At 36.3% G+C, this 15,836-nt stretch overlaps 1 protein-coding gene across 1 annotated transcript in view; it reads left to right on the top strand.

Moving 5' to 3' along the window:
- Window positions 1–15,836, top strand: part of PAP26 (purple acid phosphatase 26) — a 52,287-nt gene that overhangs the window by 24,763 nt on the left and 11,688 nt on the right. Inside the window, exons 5-6 of the mRNA XM_028205938.2 lie at window positions 1,032–1,258; window positions 7,700–7,838. Coding sequence (XP_028061739.2) covers window positions 1,032–1,258; window positions 7,700–7,838 — 366 coding nt within the window. The remainder of the gene's footprint in view (window positions 1–1,031; window positions 1,259–7,699; window positions 7,839–15,836) is intronic.

The raw sequence follows: 15,836 nt of genomic DNA, 5'->3' as shown, positions 1-15,836 counted from the left end.
CTAAGTGCTGCACAGTTAGCTTGGAAACAACCAAGTCCGTGACAGAAGGCTAACGCAAGAATCTTTCTTGCACTACCAAGAAATAAGTGGAATTTGTCTATTCATTTAGATCTTTTTGAAATGCTCTTTTCCTCGATCACTGGGATTGGTTAGAACAAGTTGGTCTTAAGAACACTTCTTGAGCTAGGCTAAGCTTGTCTTAATCTAAGCTGAATGAGATGGATCTTAATGTCATATTCACTATAAAGTAGCATTCATGTGTGAAGTTAGGCTTATGTCAAATTTCTTACTGATACTTTTCAGAAGTTCTACAGTTCAGATTTTTTAATGTAAGAAACTATTCATCTTTGATTCGACCATTGGTTGCCTTGTTCATTACAATCCTGTGTTTCAAATTATTAGTTATGATGGTATTGAAAAACACTACTTTCTTCAGAGACCTTTTAATTGTTGAGGAAATCTGGATCAAAAGAGTGTGAAAGGATGGTCTTCCCTGATAAACATGAAGGGAAGTAAGTATGATATTTGCTGCATATGTGCCTGAGGTTACTGTTGCACTGTCATCTATACCACAGATGGTAGGTTACTTAAAGTCCTTGGCTAGTGAAAGTCCTGCTAGATTCTTGTCTCTGAAGCTTTAGTAGCTATCTTATCAGGCAAGGGAGCAGGTGTGTGTGTGTGTGTGGCCTAGAATAGATATTACTCGGAAACAGAAGATGAGTCCGCTGAAACGCTAACTGTGATACACATTTGTAAGATGATGAATTGATGCTTTGGTAAAGATAAGTCAAATAAGCTTTATATTGCATGGCAATATGGCTAGAGACTTTGTGGGAAACTTAGTAATAATGCTAACATAGTATTGATTCATTTTGTTTTACAATAGCAGCCCACTGGTCTTAACAGCCTTTCTTCTGTAGAAAGACAGTAGCACATATGGTGTTTGGATTGAAAAACTCTATTTAAATCTTGCCTTACTTTGTTCTTATAATTTAAGATTTGTTAGTAAATTGTCCGGTTTGTATGTTTAGGTGATTTGGGCCAAACATATAATTCTCTTTCCACTATTGAGCATTACATGCGGAGCGGAGGACAGACAGTCTTATTTGTTGGAGATCTTTCATATGCTGACAGATACCAGTATCATGATGTTGGTGTTCGTTGGGATACATGGGGCCGTTTTATTGAACAAAGTGCTGCGTATCATCCATGGATTTGGGCAGCCGGGAATCATGAAATAGATTACATGCCATATATGGTAATTTATTTTGGTTATGGTGTTTATAGAAAGCAACATTCATTGCTTTCTTTACTAATGAACCTTGTTGAGGTAGATCTAAAACTTAGTATCTTAACTATATTATGTAGCATAAATCTTGTTGAGTATATCTGGCAAGAAAAATAAAAGTAACAGCGGTCATTCCTTTTCCTGGAAACTCTACTATCAAGTTTTGGTGGATATAATATAACTATACATTTCTGTTAAGTTTCTATTTTAAATGGTCAGAAACTATACAATGAAAACTTCCTGTGTGTTTTGATGAAGTTATTTTTTGCATCTTTCATCATAGGAATGTTTGTAATATGTTTGCAACTTGCAAGGTAATTTATATGTTATCACTAGAACTGTTTTCCAGTTCTTGTAAGATTGATTTCATTATTTGTGATTCTTTGTACAATGATTGGAATCTTTTAGGAACCACTTTTAAGTATTTTTTGTTTGGGAAATTCTATAATATGCACCTCAAAAAAGGTGGGTACCGTATGCCCCACTATGACCTTTGTGGTTTTTGGTTATGACCCATTGTGGTGGTGGTTATGACTCATTGTGTTAGTTATGACCTTTTGTGGTTGTTATTTTGATTATGACTGAAGAGGTCTTTCATTATGTCTCAAGTGGTGTTTGGTTATGACCCATTTTGGTGTTAGTTATGACTTAGTTATGAGTCATTGTGGTGTTGATTATGACCTATTGTGGTTATTATTTTGGTTATAACTGAAGAGGCCTTTGGTTTTGTCTCAAGTGGTGTTTGGTTTTGATCCCTTGTGTTTCTTTTAGTTATGACTGAAAGTGATTTAGCTAGGACATTTGTGGTATCAATACCACAAATTGTCATAACTTACATATAGTACACACCCAGAAAAGGGGTGTGTATTGTAGAATGACCCTTTTTGTTTTGTATAACTATGGTATACTCAAACCCCCTCAATCCCTTGCTGTAAAAATCTTTGAAGAAGTTGGTAAACTAAGAAACAATGCTCACTGAGTTCACTTTGATGGAATTTCGACATTTCAATTGATTGAGGGATTTTTGGGAGTGTAATAATGTGATTTGATGGATTAGTAATGAACAGGACAATCACTATCATAGTGTATAAATGGTTCTTTAAAGTTTTAGGGTTGTTGAGACAGGTATAGAAAGGATTAGCTTTGATAATAGCAATACAGTTGGCCTCTAGCTGCCAACCTTTAGTTTGAGTAGTACCTTGTGCAAATCTGAAAGGAGTGTAAGATTTCTGAATGAATTTGTATATTTACAAAGTACACAACAGTTTATATAGTCCTAAGATAAAGATTAAAATAAAGGAAATAGAATCCCTATACAATCAAAGGGATATCTACACAATCAAACATGCCTAATATATTAGTATATATTCTATATATAATCCCACACCTTTTTGGTTGTACTATATTTGGAAAACATCATTCCAATACGGTCATCTACAGAATTGCAACCAGGTTAGAATTTGGGCATTATCACAATCTTAAGTGTCACAGGAAGTCAAATATCCTTCTGCTTTTGGGTCCGATGGACGAGGAACAGAAACAAACATAGTCTCATTTTTTTCTTACTAAGAAGAAAATTCTTCATAACACTGGCCCAATAACTATAATTGGTACTAGTAAGTTTGCATTTAATGGCTTGGATTTTGGTGCCTGACATTGTAATAAAACGGAACTAATGGGTTTAAGTATAGTAACACAAAAAAATTTGTTCCAAGTAACCAGATAATCACAAATAGAGGGGCTAAAATGTAAATAGAAGTTTTGTAACCAGATCAACACATTGAATTAGCAAAGGAGAGACCACAATAGAGAGAGAGAGAGTGAGAGAGAGAACTAGTAATTGCGAACCAAAGGTGAGAGGTGAATTAGATGAGTCACGATGGGTCGCGATACTAGAGAAGAGAGAACGTTAGTACTCAGGGGATCAACGAACAAGGGTCAACCATGAGACCCAGTTGATGAACCCAAGTGGACGAAATTCAAAGGGAAGAGAAGAACCAGTAGCGAGAACTAGTTCCGCGAGAGAAGACCCAAAGAAGAACTAGCCACAAACCAAAGGGAAGAACCACGACCCAACGATGCAAAGAGATGAGCCAGAGATGACTCACACTGAACCAAGAATCAAAGACGACAGAGACCTAGTCGCGAGGGAGATCCAGTAACGAAGGAGAACCACTCACCAAACAGAGGAAAGAACTACGAACCAGAGACAACTTAGAGTCAACAAACAGCAAATGACTTCTAGGGTTTCGGTAGTGATTTTTGAATGAATTTGTATATTTACAAAGTACACAACTGTTTATATAGTCCTAAGACAAAGTTTAAAAAAAAATGAAATAGAATCCCTATACAATCAAAGGGATATCTACACAATCAAACATGTCTAATATAAAAGATATACAGAATATATACTAATGTAGAAAATATAAACTAATATATTTTCACAAGGAGGTGCAGGATTTGAGGCGTAGATGGGACCCAGATGTCTTTGTCTTATCAGGATAATATGTGTTGTGTCTAATATGTGTAGTTGCATTTCTTTTTTTAATTTACATGCAACTCATCAATGCTTTAATCTGCATAATTTCTTCTTGCTATTTTGATAATTCACCTTAGACTATTTATTCTGTATAACATGTCTGAATACTCTTAAGAAGAAAGTGTGTTCATGCGGTTTCTTTAATCCTCTACTTCCTTTAGACATTTTTTCCTGTTACGTATGTTTTGTCATTCTACATATTAATTCTACCTCATGTATTATTAGTTTGTCGTGCTATGCCATCTCACACCAACATCAAAATGGTACACACAAAATTTGTGTTTGTTTAAACACGTCTCAAAACCACAAGTCATTGTAGTCTATTTCCTCGTGAGCCCAAGAAGCTTAAAATAATATCCACCTTGCTCATGTTTTTGCATTAATCATGTGTTTTCTAATTTTCGTATTGCTGTTTATTACTTTTAGAAACAAGAAGCTGACAAGAATGTAATTTCTCAATGTCTAAACAAACAGTTTTCTCCTCTGATATTCTAGGGTTTCCATACTTGTGCAAGAGAAGCCTAATTGATAATTAAGTAATTAATTTCAGCTAGCTAAGCAGACCATATGTCACGACCCCATACCGCCCCAAATAGGATAGTGTAGTGATCGGCCAGTAGTCGTGGATTACAAAAGGCCTAACTTTCAAAACAAGTTGGACTCATATGATAATTGGGGAAAAATTTTCAATTACAAGTGCAGAAACCATTATTTGCTTATATTGAGTCCATTTGAAACATCTATTCAGAGCAGTGCACAACTATATGAAATGAAAGCCTACATTCCTCTTGGATTGTTATCTACCTTATTACATGGCTTAAACAATTAAATAAAATACAACACTTATGACATAGCTTTACAAAGCTAGCACAACCACACAAGACCGGCTTCCAATTAACTTCTCTTCGTACCCGGACTCTTCATCACCTACATATATATATAAGGGAGAGGGGTGAGCCATTGCCCAGTGAATAGTAATACTGTAAAGTGGTAAATGAATGAACACCGACAAGCTTTTAAACATAGGATTAAATCGTAGTTTGACAATAGCTTTAACTTGAGCAAGATATTGCATAACTTGACTTGAAAACATTTACATAATGATGAACATATCAAGGATTACAAGGTGTTTAACCGGCCCGGATACCGGTTAAATGTCTCACTCGATGGTGGCTTGTGAGCTCAGCCATCAAGACATGATTGGGTATTCCCCCAATTTTGGGACATGATTGGTTATTCCCGCAATTATGGGACATGATCCATGAATGTCATCTTAATACATGATACGAGAACATAGGATGCTCATTCATAACAAAACAATAGCTTATCTTTCGTAAATGTAGTATAGGTTTGCATTTCGAATCATAGTTTTAACAAACATAACTTTACTATACTACTACTCACAAATGGCTCCTTGAATAAAGGGTTTCCTCCTTCAAGTGCTTGACCTACACAAAGCATAAGTAAGACATTGAAAACATCATAACTTGCGAGTTTTAACCTTAACTCAAGTGCTCTAATCTTGTTTAATGTTTTCTAACTTCTTTCTCAAATTGTTCAAGGCTTGATCATAACTTAGTTTGTAAGCTTCTAAATTAAGTAGAGTGTCCCAAGTGGCTTGATGCTTCCTACTTCATATTTAAGTTGTTTAGTGTTTACATCTTTAAATTCAAAGTGTTAACAAGGCATGAAGTACCTAGCTTACTTGCGCTAACATGTCAAACCGAGTGCCTAAACTTGGTTAGATGTTTTCCTAAACTTCTCTCAAGTGTTTAGTGCCAATCTAGGATTAATTCATGTCTCAAAAAAAGTGCCTAAATAAGTGTTAAACATGTGCAAGGAGTGTTCTAGGTGAAAGAGGCTTACAAAAATAATAAGCGTGCAAAACAGGGGATTTCCGCAGGTGCGGGGCCCAGGCTGCACGTGCGGGAGGATCAGGGCACATGCTGGCCACATGTGATTTCAGAATTAAAACATGAGATCTGGGGGCTGGCCGCACATGTGGTGCTGGGAAAATAGGTCTGTTCGAAAATGCAGCTTTGTTCCAAGTCTTCCTCTCTTGATTCTAGGGCTTGGGACTATGCAACCTCACTACAAAATATGCAAAATCAATAGGAAATCTTGAAAGAATGATGTTTCTAAAATTAATAACATCAAAACATGATTTAATTTCAAGTTTCAAGGATCAAAATCAAGGCTTTATCAAGAAAATTCACGAATCTAGTTCTTTCTCAATTCCCTCTTAAACTTCTTTTCTTTTTTTAAAACATGGATTGATTATGCAAAATCATTGAAAACTATGAGAAATCATGGAAATACAACTTCCTATGAACTAAGAACATCAAAAACTCAATTGAAAATGCATGAACTTCAACTATTTGCTTTATTCATGAACCTATACTACTCTTTCGTTTATTTTCTTCATAACTTCAATTCTAACTCAATTAGTTCCTATTTTCTTCTCATACTTAGATAGTTGATAGGTTTTGTGAGACCCAAAAAATCCTCTCACATGGATTGTTGATGAGATCCAACGAAGAGATGAACTTGGCTCTTGCAGATCTGCAAGGATGAGCATAATCGGCGCCACCCAGCCGGGGTTGCCGGCCGGAGACACTCCGATGATAAAGTTAGCTAAAATAGATCAAAGAGAGAAGATGAAGATTTAGAGAGTGTGTGCTCTGTGGCAGGGAAAATGAGGCATCCCTCTTGTGTACGGGGTCCCCTTCTTTTATTTCTTGTTTTGTGCCAACAGATTTTTTTCTTCTTGATTCTATCTTATATAACTATAAAACAAAAGGCTAATAAATACAAAAAGAGAGGGGTATGCATCACCTATTTGTTTGCTTCACCGCTTTACCTATTCTCTTTTACATAGCTTAGTTAATCAATTTTAGTTATAATTAATCAAGGTTAATCTCTAATTAATCAAGTTTTATTTGAATCTTGCTTAGCTTAATTAATCACGATTAAGGTTCACTAATCCTACTTAATTAACACTAATCATTTTTAGCAAAATAACATATAGTATTAAAATGACAAGCACATTAGTCTAAGATCTTTAAGCTTCTCAATTAAGGTTTCTTAGGTGATCTAGGTATTCTATATTCACTTCAAAGTTCATCCCCTAACTCCTTGTTATTTATCAATTCCCACCAAAGTTCTACTTTTAAATTACCTTAGGTTTTTGCATTAATCATAAGCATTCCCTAGCTCCTTCTTCTTTAACATTCTTTCCTCCAGGCTTTCTGGCTATTTACTTTTATACTTTATTTTAAGTATTCTACATAATGAGATGGTTAGTTTGACATAGGGTATTTAAGGATGGTTATTAATATAGCTATTGCACGTGGCGTTCTTTGGGGTGTCACACCATAATTGGCTCATCTTCGAACAGTGAAGCCCATTGTAGTATAAGTAACATCCCAACAATTTACAGACCTAGAGTTTGAATTTTTTTTATCCCTTGGAAGAAAATAATGAATAAATAGGCAAAATTTCCATGAGAACTTTACTTTCAACATCTGTTGAGTTTCTCAAATGGAAAGTCTTCACCTATTTCCCACGTTCATCGAACTCTAGTTTTCCTATATTCTTGTATTTGTTATTTTATTGGTGTTATTTTAATTTTAGCACATGCTGAGCATGCTAGAAATTATACATGATTGTGTTGAATAGTGAAGAACAGTTGATTTTAAAGCCCAATGGCAAGAAGAATCATTGAATTTCACTTGTAACTCTTTATTCATATACCTGATTATTGCGGTCACACTAGTGATTTATGTTCAATATATTTGTCAGTCACGGAAATGAAATCCAAATTGAACTTTTTGTTTGTTTTTCTTGACTACTCTTTTGATGTCTCTTTTTAGGGGGAAGTTATTCCTTTCAAATCGTATCTGCAGAGATACCCAACACCTTATGCAGCCTCAAAAAGCACTAATCCTCTTTGGTATGCTGTTAGACGCGCATCTGCTCATATCATTGTGCTATCCAGCTACTCTCCATTTGGTAACTCTCAGTTCCTTTGTCTGTAAACATCTTGTCATGATGTATGTATATGTGTGTGTGTGTGCATGTGTGCCAAAATTTGTTTTGTGTGGTTAAAATGATCTTCAGGGATATCTAGGATCCATTTTAGCTCTGCTTTATCCTCAGATGAACCCCTAAGTAAAATACTCCACTTTTTGGCATATTTGGTTTAAGACCTGCATGGTGGTAGATGTCACACCCCGAATTTTAAGATGTTAATTAAGCGGAAGCTAATTAGCCTAAGCGTGATCTTTGTAATTGAAAGCATCCACTTTATCCTTATCCACTCTCAAATCATCACTTAGAAATTTTTCTTAAGTATGTCAAAATTCTAATTTGCCTTGTAAAACGTGTCCATAGGCGAATATTTTATTAAACTTGAAAATGTACTCAATTTCCCTTTATCATCGCTGTCTTACTTAAAAATGACAAAATAGATGTGTTTCTAATGAATTTAGACTCCAATGGTAAACGTGCCCAATCTTATAATTTTTTAGAGAAATCACATTTTTAATCTAAAATGGGAAGTTCTCTCAATGCAATGACTCAACTTCTCATGGCATGCATTCCTATGTAAATGAAAGTACATACTTAATAATACATATTATTAAATAAATTACAGACTATGGAATAAATTACAATGAAGTACATGCAAAATAAATAAGGCACACAAGCCTAATTACCTGAAAGTCTACACTAACATGCTTAAAAGTAAACAATAAGGAATTGCCCGTCCGACGCGCACGCCAATGGGAACATGTTGTTTGTTTAAGAGAAGGCTAACTTAGGGAATGATAATAATATCACCTCTTTTATATTAATCAATCAAACTGTTACAAAGAAAGAAAGACACTGATTAAGGAATTATAATATAATCTAAATAAGGAAATATAAATTATAGAATGATTCCAATCATATATTCTAACACTTTCCCTCAAGCTGGTGCAAAGATGTCTCTCATACCCAGCTTGCTAAAAATGTCGTGAAATGGTTTACTTCCATCTCCCTCGGTGAGGATATCTGCAAGTTGTTCACCAGACTTTACAAATGGAGTACATATTGTACCACTAGTGAGCTTCTCTTTGATGAGGTGACGATCAATCTCATCATGCTTTGTCCAGTCATGTTGAACTATATTGTGAGCTATGTTGATAGCAGCCTTATTATCACAATATAGCCGCATGGAGTCTCTCTGGTCAATTCCTAGATCACGCAATAACAACTTGATCCACAAGATCTCTCAGACACCTTGTGTCATAGCTCTAAACTTAGCTTCTGCGCTAGACCTAGCAACCACATTTTGTTTCTTCTCCAAGTAGCCAAATTGCCTCGAACGAAGGTACAATATCCTGAGGTGGACCTCCTATTAGTCACAGAACCTGCCCAATCCGCGTCCCTATAAGCTTCCACACTAAGATGATTATGTTTGGAAAAGTAAAGACCTTTTCCAAGAGAAAATTTCAAGTATCTCAAAATTCTCATAACTGGCCACCAAATGCATTTCATGAGGAGCATGCATAAATTGGCTAACCACACTAATGGCAATAGCAATATCAGGATGAGAATGGGATAAATAAATGAGCTTACCTACTAGTTTCTGATAACTCCCCCTATCAACAATTGCTCCCCCATTATCATCACAAAGTTTCTAATTAGGCTTCAGTGGCGTGTCACAGGCTCTACTTCCAAGCATTCCTGTTTTTTTTCAACAGGTCAAGGACATATTTTGTCTGACAGATGAAATTCCCATTTTTAGCCACTTCAATTCCCAGAAAGTACTTTGGGTTCTCCTAGTCTTTGATTTTAAACTCATTTACCAAATACTTCTTCAACAAAGGAATTTCCTCAATATCATCTCCTGTAAGCATTATGTCATCCACATATACAATGAAAGCTGTAGTCTTGCCATGAGAGGAATGTTTAACAAATAGAGTATGATCAGTCTGACTCTGTTTGAAGCCATATTTCAGTATCGCCTAAGTGAACCTCTCAAACCAAGCCCTAGGGGACTGTTTGAGGCCATAAAATGACTTTCAAAGTCGACATACCTTTCCTTTGGTTTGAACAATTTCAAAGTCAGGAGGAATGTCCATATGCACCTCTTCTAGGTCACCATGCAGGAAAGCATTCTTCACATCAAATTGATGAAGTGACCACTTCAGATTAGCTGCTAGAGAGAGAATTGTTCTGATTGAATTCATCTTTGCAATTGGAGCAAATGTCTCTTGGTAGTTCACTCCATAGGTCTGAGTGAAACCATTTGCCATAAGTCGAGCCTTATACCCGCTCAATTGAACCATCTGCCTTGTGTTTCACAGTATACACCCATTTGCATCCCACAGTTCGTTTGTCCCTAGGTGACTCAATCAAATCCCAAGTGCCATTTTTATGAAGTGCTTTCATTTTCTCCACCGTAGCCAGTTTCCACTCAGGAATAGTAAAAGCATCCTGAAAATGATTAGGTGTACTAATAGAGGAAATTTTTGACACAAAGGCTTTATATGAAGATGACAAATGAGAATAAGACACAAAGTTAGAAATTGGATGATGAGTACAAGATCTCACACCCTTTCTTTTGGCAATGGGTATATCAAGATCAGTGGGCTCAGACTCAGAGGTAGCAATATCAGGAGTTGGAGAGTTACCTAGACCTTCATCAAGAGAAGGAGACGGCAGTGATTGATCAGAATTGGTTTCTTTTATTCAAGTAATTTTCTGCCTTTCTTTATCCCTGATATAAACTTGCCCTTCTCTGTTCTTGGCAACATTAGATTCAGTATTGCTAGTAATATGTACCACTGGAGGCAGTACTAAGCCAGGAATAATTGGAGTAACAAGACTCTCTTCACACCAAGGCTTCTCTTGAAGAGATGATGGGGACACTGGACTGGACTCGAAGTAGGATTGAGACTCAAAAGAAGGTGACATCCATGGACATAAACCATTTACGAGAGGGAGGATGATAACACTCGTACCTCTTTTGAGTAGGAGAGTAACCCAAGAACACACACTTGAGAGAACGAGGATCTAACTTACCTCGAGAAAGAGAATGATTGTGAACAAAACATACACCACACAGCCAAAGGTTTTTAGAAGAATGGAAAACAGAGACCCAGAACTTAAGAGAACCTGAAGAGGGGCCTTTTTTTTAAGACTTGGGTAGGAAGACGATTAATGAGATATGCTGCTATAAGAACAACCTCACCCCAATAGGCCCAATCGACACCCATAGAAAAACACATACAGCGAGCCATATCTAGGAGATGACGATTCTTGCGCTTGGCAACACCGTTCTGTTGAGGGGTGTTAGTATAAGATGTTTGATGGATAATGCCATGAGTGAAAAAATAGTTGGCCAACCTAGAATCAATGTACTCATCCCTATTATCAAAACTCAAGACTTTGATAAATGCCCTAAATTGGGTACTAATCATCTTATGGAAGTTTTGAAACACAGAAAAAACCTCACTCTTTTCTTTCATTAGATACAACCAAGTGGCACAAGAGCAATCATCTGTAGAAGTAACAAACCATCGGTGACCCTTTATTGACAACACACGAGAGGGGCCCCAAACATCAGAATGAATTAAAGAAAAAGGAACAGAACGTTTATTATTACTAGGAGCAAAAGAAGCTCGGTATTTGCCATGGCAGGACTCGCAATGAAACTCCTAAACTTTATTTTGGACAAAAATGTAAAAAAAGATGGATGTCCTAGACGGCGATGCCACAGCCATAAATCTTCCATGGTAGATGGAGACTGGATGGAATAATGAGCCAGCTAGTCAGTTTGATCCAGGATATAGAGACCATGTTCTGTTCTACCATTGCCAATCGTCTTCTTTGTGATAAGGTCCTGAAAAAGACAAGAATCAGGAAAAAAAAGTTACGCTACAATTCAAATTCCGAGTAAGACAACTCAATGACAATAGATTAACAGAAAAATTAGGAAGATGTAAAACATAAGATAAAGGTCCGAAATGGGTGGCACGGATTAAACCTTTCCTAAAGAAAGAGGAAATAGTACTATCATCCTAACTTTATCCTGACCAGAGGCGGGTGTATAGTCTAAGAAGAGATTAGAAGTCTCAGACATATGATCGGAGGCAACAAAATCAATAATCCATGGCGAGGCCTTATGGGATAAGAACACACTAGAGGATGAGGCTAAGTTACCTAAATGGGCAAACGAAGAAGAAGATGCACCTGGAGGAACCGGAGACTGGTGATAAAGTAGATGGCGCAAAGCATCCTCAAACTCAAAAGATGACATACCAGAGGCCAGATCAGAAGTCTGCATAACCTGAGTTGAATCATGTGTCTCTACAACACTGGATTGATGAGCACGAGAGTGAGACCCACGTCCTCTCAATTGACTAGAACAACTGCCCCTATGACCCGAGCGATCCCCTTAACCCCCTGATGGAGTACCATGAAAAGAGAGAAGTCCCATGGTGGCTAGGGCTGGCGCAAGCCCTAAAGAGGCTGAACGGTGCACCGAAACACTGCCCATCAGTGTCACAAGCCCTAGAGGAGGCTTGAGAGAGTGCTGAAAAAGACTAGAGAAGGCTTGGAGAAAATGGGTGGCTGTCGGAGTGGTGATCGGTGGTTGTCGGAGGTATGGTAGTGAGATAGGAACCTCAAGGCTTTGATACCATGTTTATTTAAGAGAGAGCTGACTTAGGGAATGATAATAATATCACCCGTTTTATATTAATCAATCAAACTGTAACAAAGAAAGAAAGGTACCAAGGTTTTAAAAAGCGGCCACAACTGTTACGTAACGGCGTTACGTAACGGTTGCGGTGGTTACCGCCACCCGTTACGGCCGCTTTTGCAGTGTGATTGAGATTCACAGGTGCGTCGGCCGTAGCGGTCGTAACGGTGCTGTAACAGCCGTAACGGCCTGTTATGCACTGTTACATAACGGTTCCGAACTGCTTCTTTCGAAAAAACACAAAAAAAAAGCTCAAAGTGGGGAAAGAGAGATAGAGAGAAGAGGGAAGATAAAGAGAGAAGATGGAGGAGCAAGAGATAGAGATAGAGAGAGAGAGAGAGAGAGAGAGAGAGAGATGAGGGAAGATGAAGAACATGCTATTGATTTGTTGAAACTGTAAGACCTATGCTATTCTATTTAGCTGCTATCACTCAACTATTTTGTTTGTGTGTGTCTATCTATATATTGTTTGAAAATAATAATAATAATAATAATAATAATAATAATAATAATAATAATAATAAGTGTAGTCATTATCTAGTTGGCTTGGTTAAAATATGTATATATATATATATATGTATTTGGGCTCTTATTTATTCTTACTTTTGTCATTATTTTTCTTATATATAATAGTTAGTAATTGATTATTTTTTGTATAATATAAAGTCATTAATTATTAAAATAAAATGTAAAAAACTCAGTTTATAGTAATTTAAAAATATGAAATATATTGGATCATACCTAAAAATTTACAAAAATTGATCAATATTTATTTTAAACCCAATAAATATGATCATGGAAAAAAAATATGCATATAGGTAAGTTTTTTTCAAATTGTGCGAAAAATAAAAAAATTCACAGTTTCGGTTACCGTTACAGTTACGCTACGGTTTTTACACCCGGCAACCGCAACTGCAACCGCGCCACCGCCACCGCCACCGTTACGGCGACCGCAACCGCTTTTTAGAACCTTGAAAGGCACTGATTAAGGAATTACAATATAATCTAAATAAGGAAACACAAATAATAGAATGATTCCAATCATATATTCTAACATAGAATTATTCCAATCATATATTCTAACACGTCAATACCTGTAAGGTAGGGGGTGAGCAAACCGCACACTCACCAATATAATCTCAAGTCATTATTTTAAATAACATACATATAATAAGTGCAATGCAATGCAATGCAATGCCACGTTACCAAATTTAATTACTTAATTAAGTCAATTTATTTAATTAACCTGCACTGGTTAAATTAAATAATGAAAATTAAACCTAAAACCAATGACTACCAACAAGGCAACTATCCCGGCCTTGCCAACATATCCCGTGTCAAAGCCATAATAATAATACATAGGTCCTTCCCTGATCATGCCTCCCTATTCTCTACGGGCCACGTGTTAGAAAATCCACACCACTTCTTGCCCAAGGTTACTACTCCTCTCAACTGCGCAATGTCCATGGGTCAAACCTGCAGATAGTGGTAACATGTGACTCTCTCCGTCAATCATACTGGGGCCAACTATGGCCATACGTCTACTTGAGCCAAGCCTGAAAATCAACTAAGTATAATAAATAGTAAAACCTGATTATTTAATACATAGTTAAATAACCAACCTCCATACTTGGAATATTTTCCTACACTTGGTCATTTCTTAACAAATCCTCTTTCTAACCAATTTCCTTGTACCTACTTGTCCCTAAGGACCAAAATTACCATTTGGCTTCAATAGCTCAAAAGTCATTAAATAATTCACAGAACTTATTTAATAAACATAAGGCATGAAAATATCATTGAAATACTTAAACTAGTAAAATTAGTAACTGAACCCAACTTGTAAAGTGCAACAAAAATATCAAACCAATTCTAAATCATGCCGTCTTTTTAATTATGCCATATTAAATCATTATCAGGTTAACTACACCCTTTTCCCCAAATTTCATAAACAACGCCCAATTAGTACACATTAATATGTGTTTGGGAGGGGAAAGATTGGGTACAAGGGTAATGCTAGAGATTCCAAAAGTTTTACCAAATTTTCTACCAAATGTTTCACATGGGTGTGGGATGGTGTGGGTTCCACACCCATGTCCCTTGTTCATGTGAGACATTTAGTAGAAAGTTTGGTAAAACTTTTGGGATCTCTAGCATTTTTCTCGGGTACACATATAACCTTTGACATGGTGCATAAAGTAGTTGCCTCGAGACTTAAACCCATAACCTCAAGGTTTTTACCATTGAACCAATGGTCATCTCTTCCAAATTTCATGCACTTCAATATTTTATCATTTTCTCAAAGTTAGTTAATCAACATGATCTTTACACCGAAAATCATTAGATATGACAAGAAGTACACTTTTAAACATTAGAAGATCAAAAGACCTAATTTATATTCTCTAATTTTTCAAACTCATAAAGCTATAACAATATGCATGTCATTATTCATCTAACCTCATGAACAATACACTTTTTAGGGTTTTGATAACAAAGCAACATTCTAACTAAAGTGTGATTTTTAACATGAAATACACAAGGCATGCTGATTTTCTCAAATAATCTCAAAGAAGTAAATAGAGAGTATTTCATCAAAAACTTCCCAAACATCAAGGATAGAACACTGAAATAATTTATAACCTTGAAATGCACTCTCTAATCATGTTATATTATTCATAAAATAAACCTAACATGCATTCAAAGCAATAACTTAGAGAAAATCCCTACCGCTTAAGAAGCTTTCAAATCAAATGCATGAATGTTGATATGGTTGTGTGCTCTAGCCACTCAAGTTTCTAAGCTCTTTGATGGCTCCAAGTTCTCAACTCAAGAACACTAAGAACTATTCCCAAGCTCTCTCAAACTCACTCTTAAATCTCCCTAAAAAACCTCTCTAAGCTTACTAAGATCATTACCCAAACCCTAGGCCTTGTGGATCAAGACCAATGTAAGGTTTTAAGAGGAAACAATGGAAGTTTGGAGAGAAAAATGAGAGAGAAAAGGAGGAAGCACTGCTGAAATTCTGCAGAAATGGGTGTTTTTCTCTCTCTAAAAGTGTGTATAAGTGTATATAAGGAGATTCCTTCAATCCCTAGTCAACCCCTTAATTAAACATGTGATCAAAGGGTCCATGATGCAGGACAAGTAAGGACAGTGCTGGATTTTGAAAACAGAGGCTATTTGATGGCCTAAACAGTGAGTAATTTAGGGTTTCAAGGGTTAAATTGAAGGCTAATAGGTAGGGGAAGGGATTAGGGTTG

This window comes from Camellia sinensis, chromosome 13 (assembly GCF_055761805.1).
Source record: "Camellia sinensis isolate YWXY chromosome 13, ASM5576180v1, whole genome shotgun sequence".
In the NCBI taxonomy this organism is placed as follows: Eukaryota; Viridiplantae; Streptophyta; class Magnoliopsida; order Ericales; family Theaceae; genus Camellia; species Camellia sinensis.
Note: the sequence above shows the minus strand (reverse complement) of the source record. Positions and strands in the feature narration are given on the sequence as shown.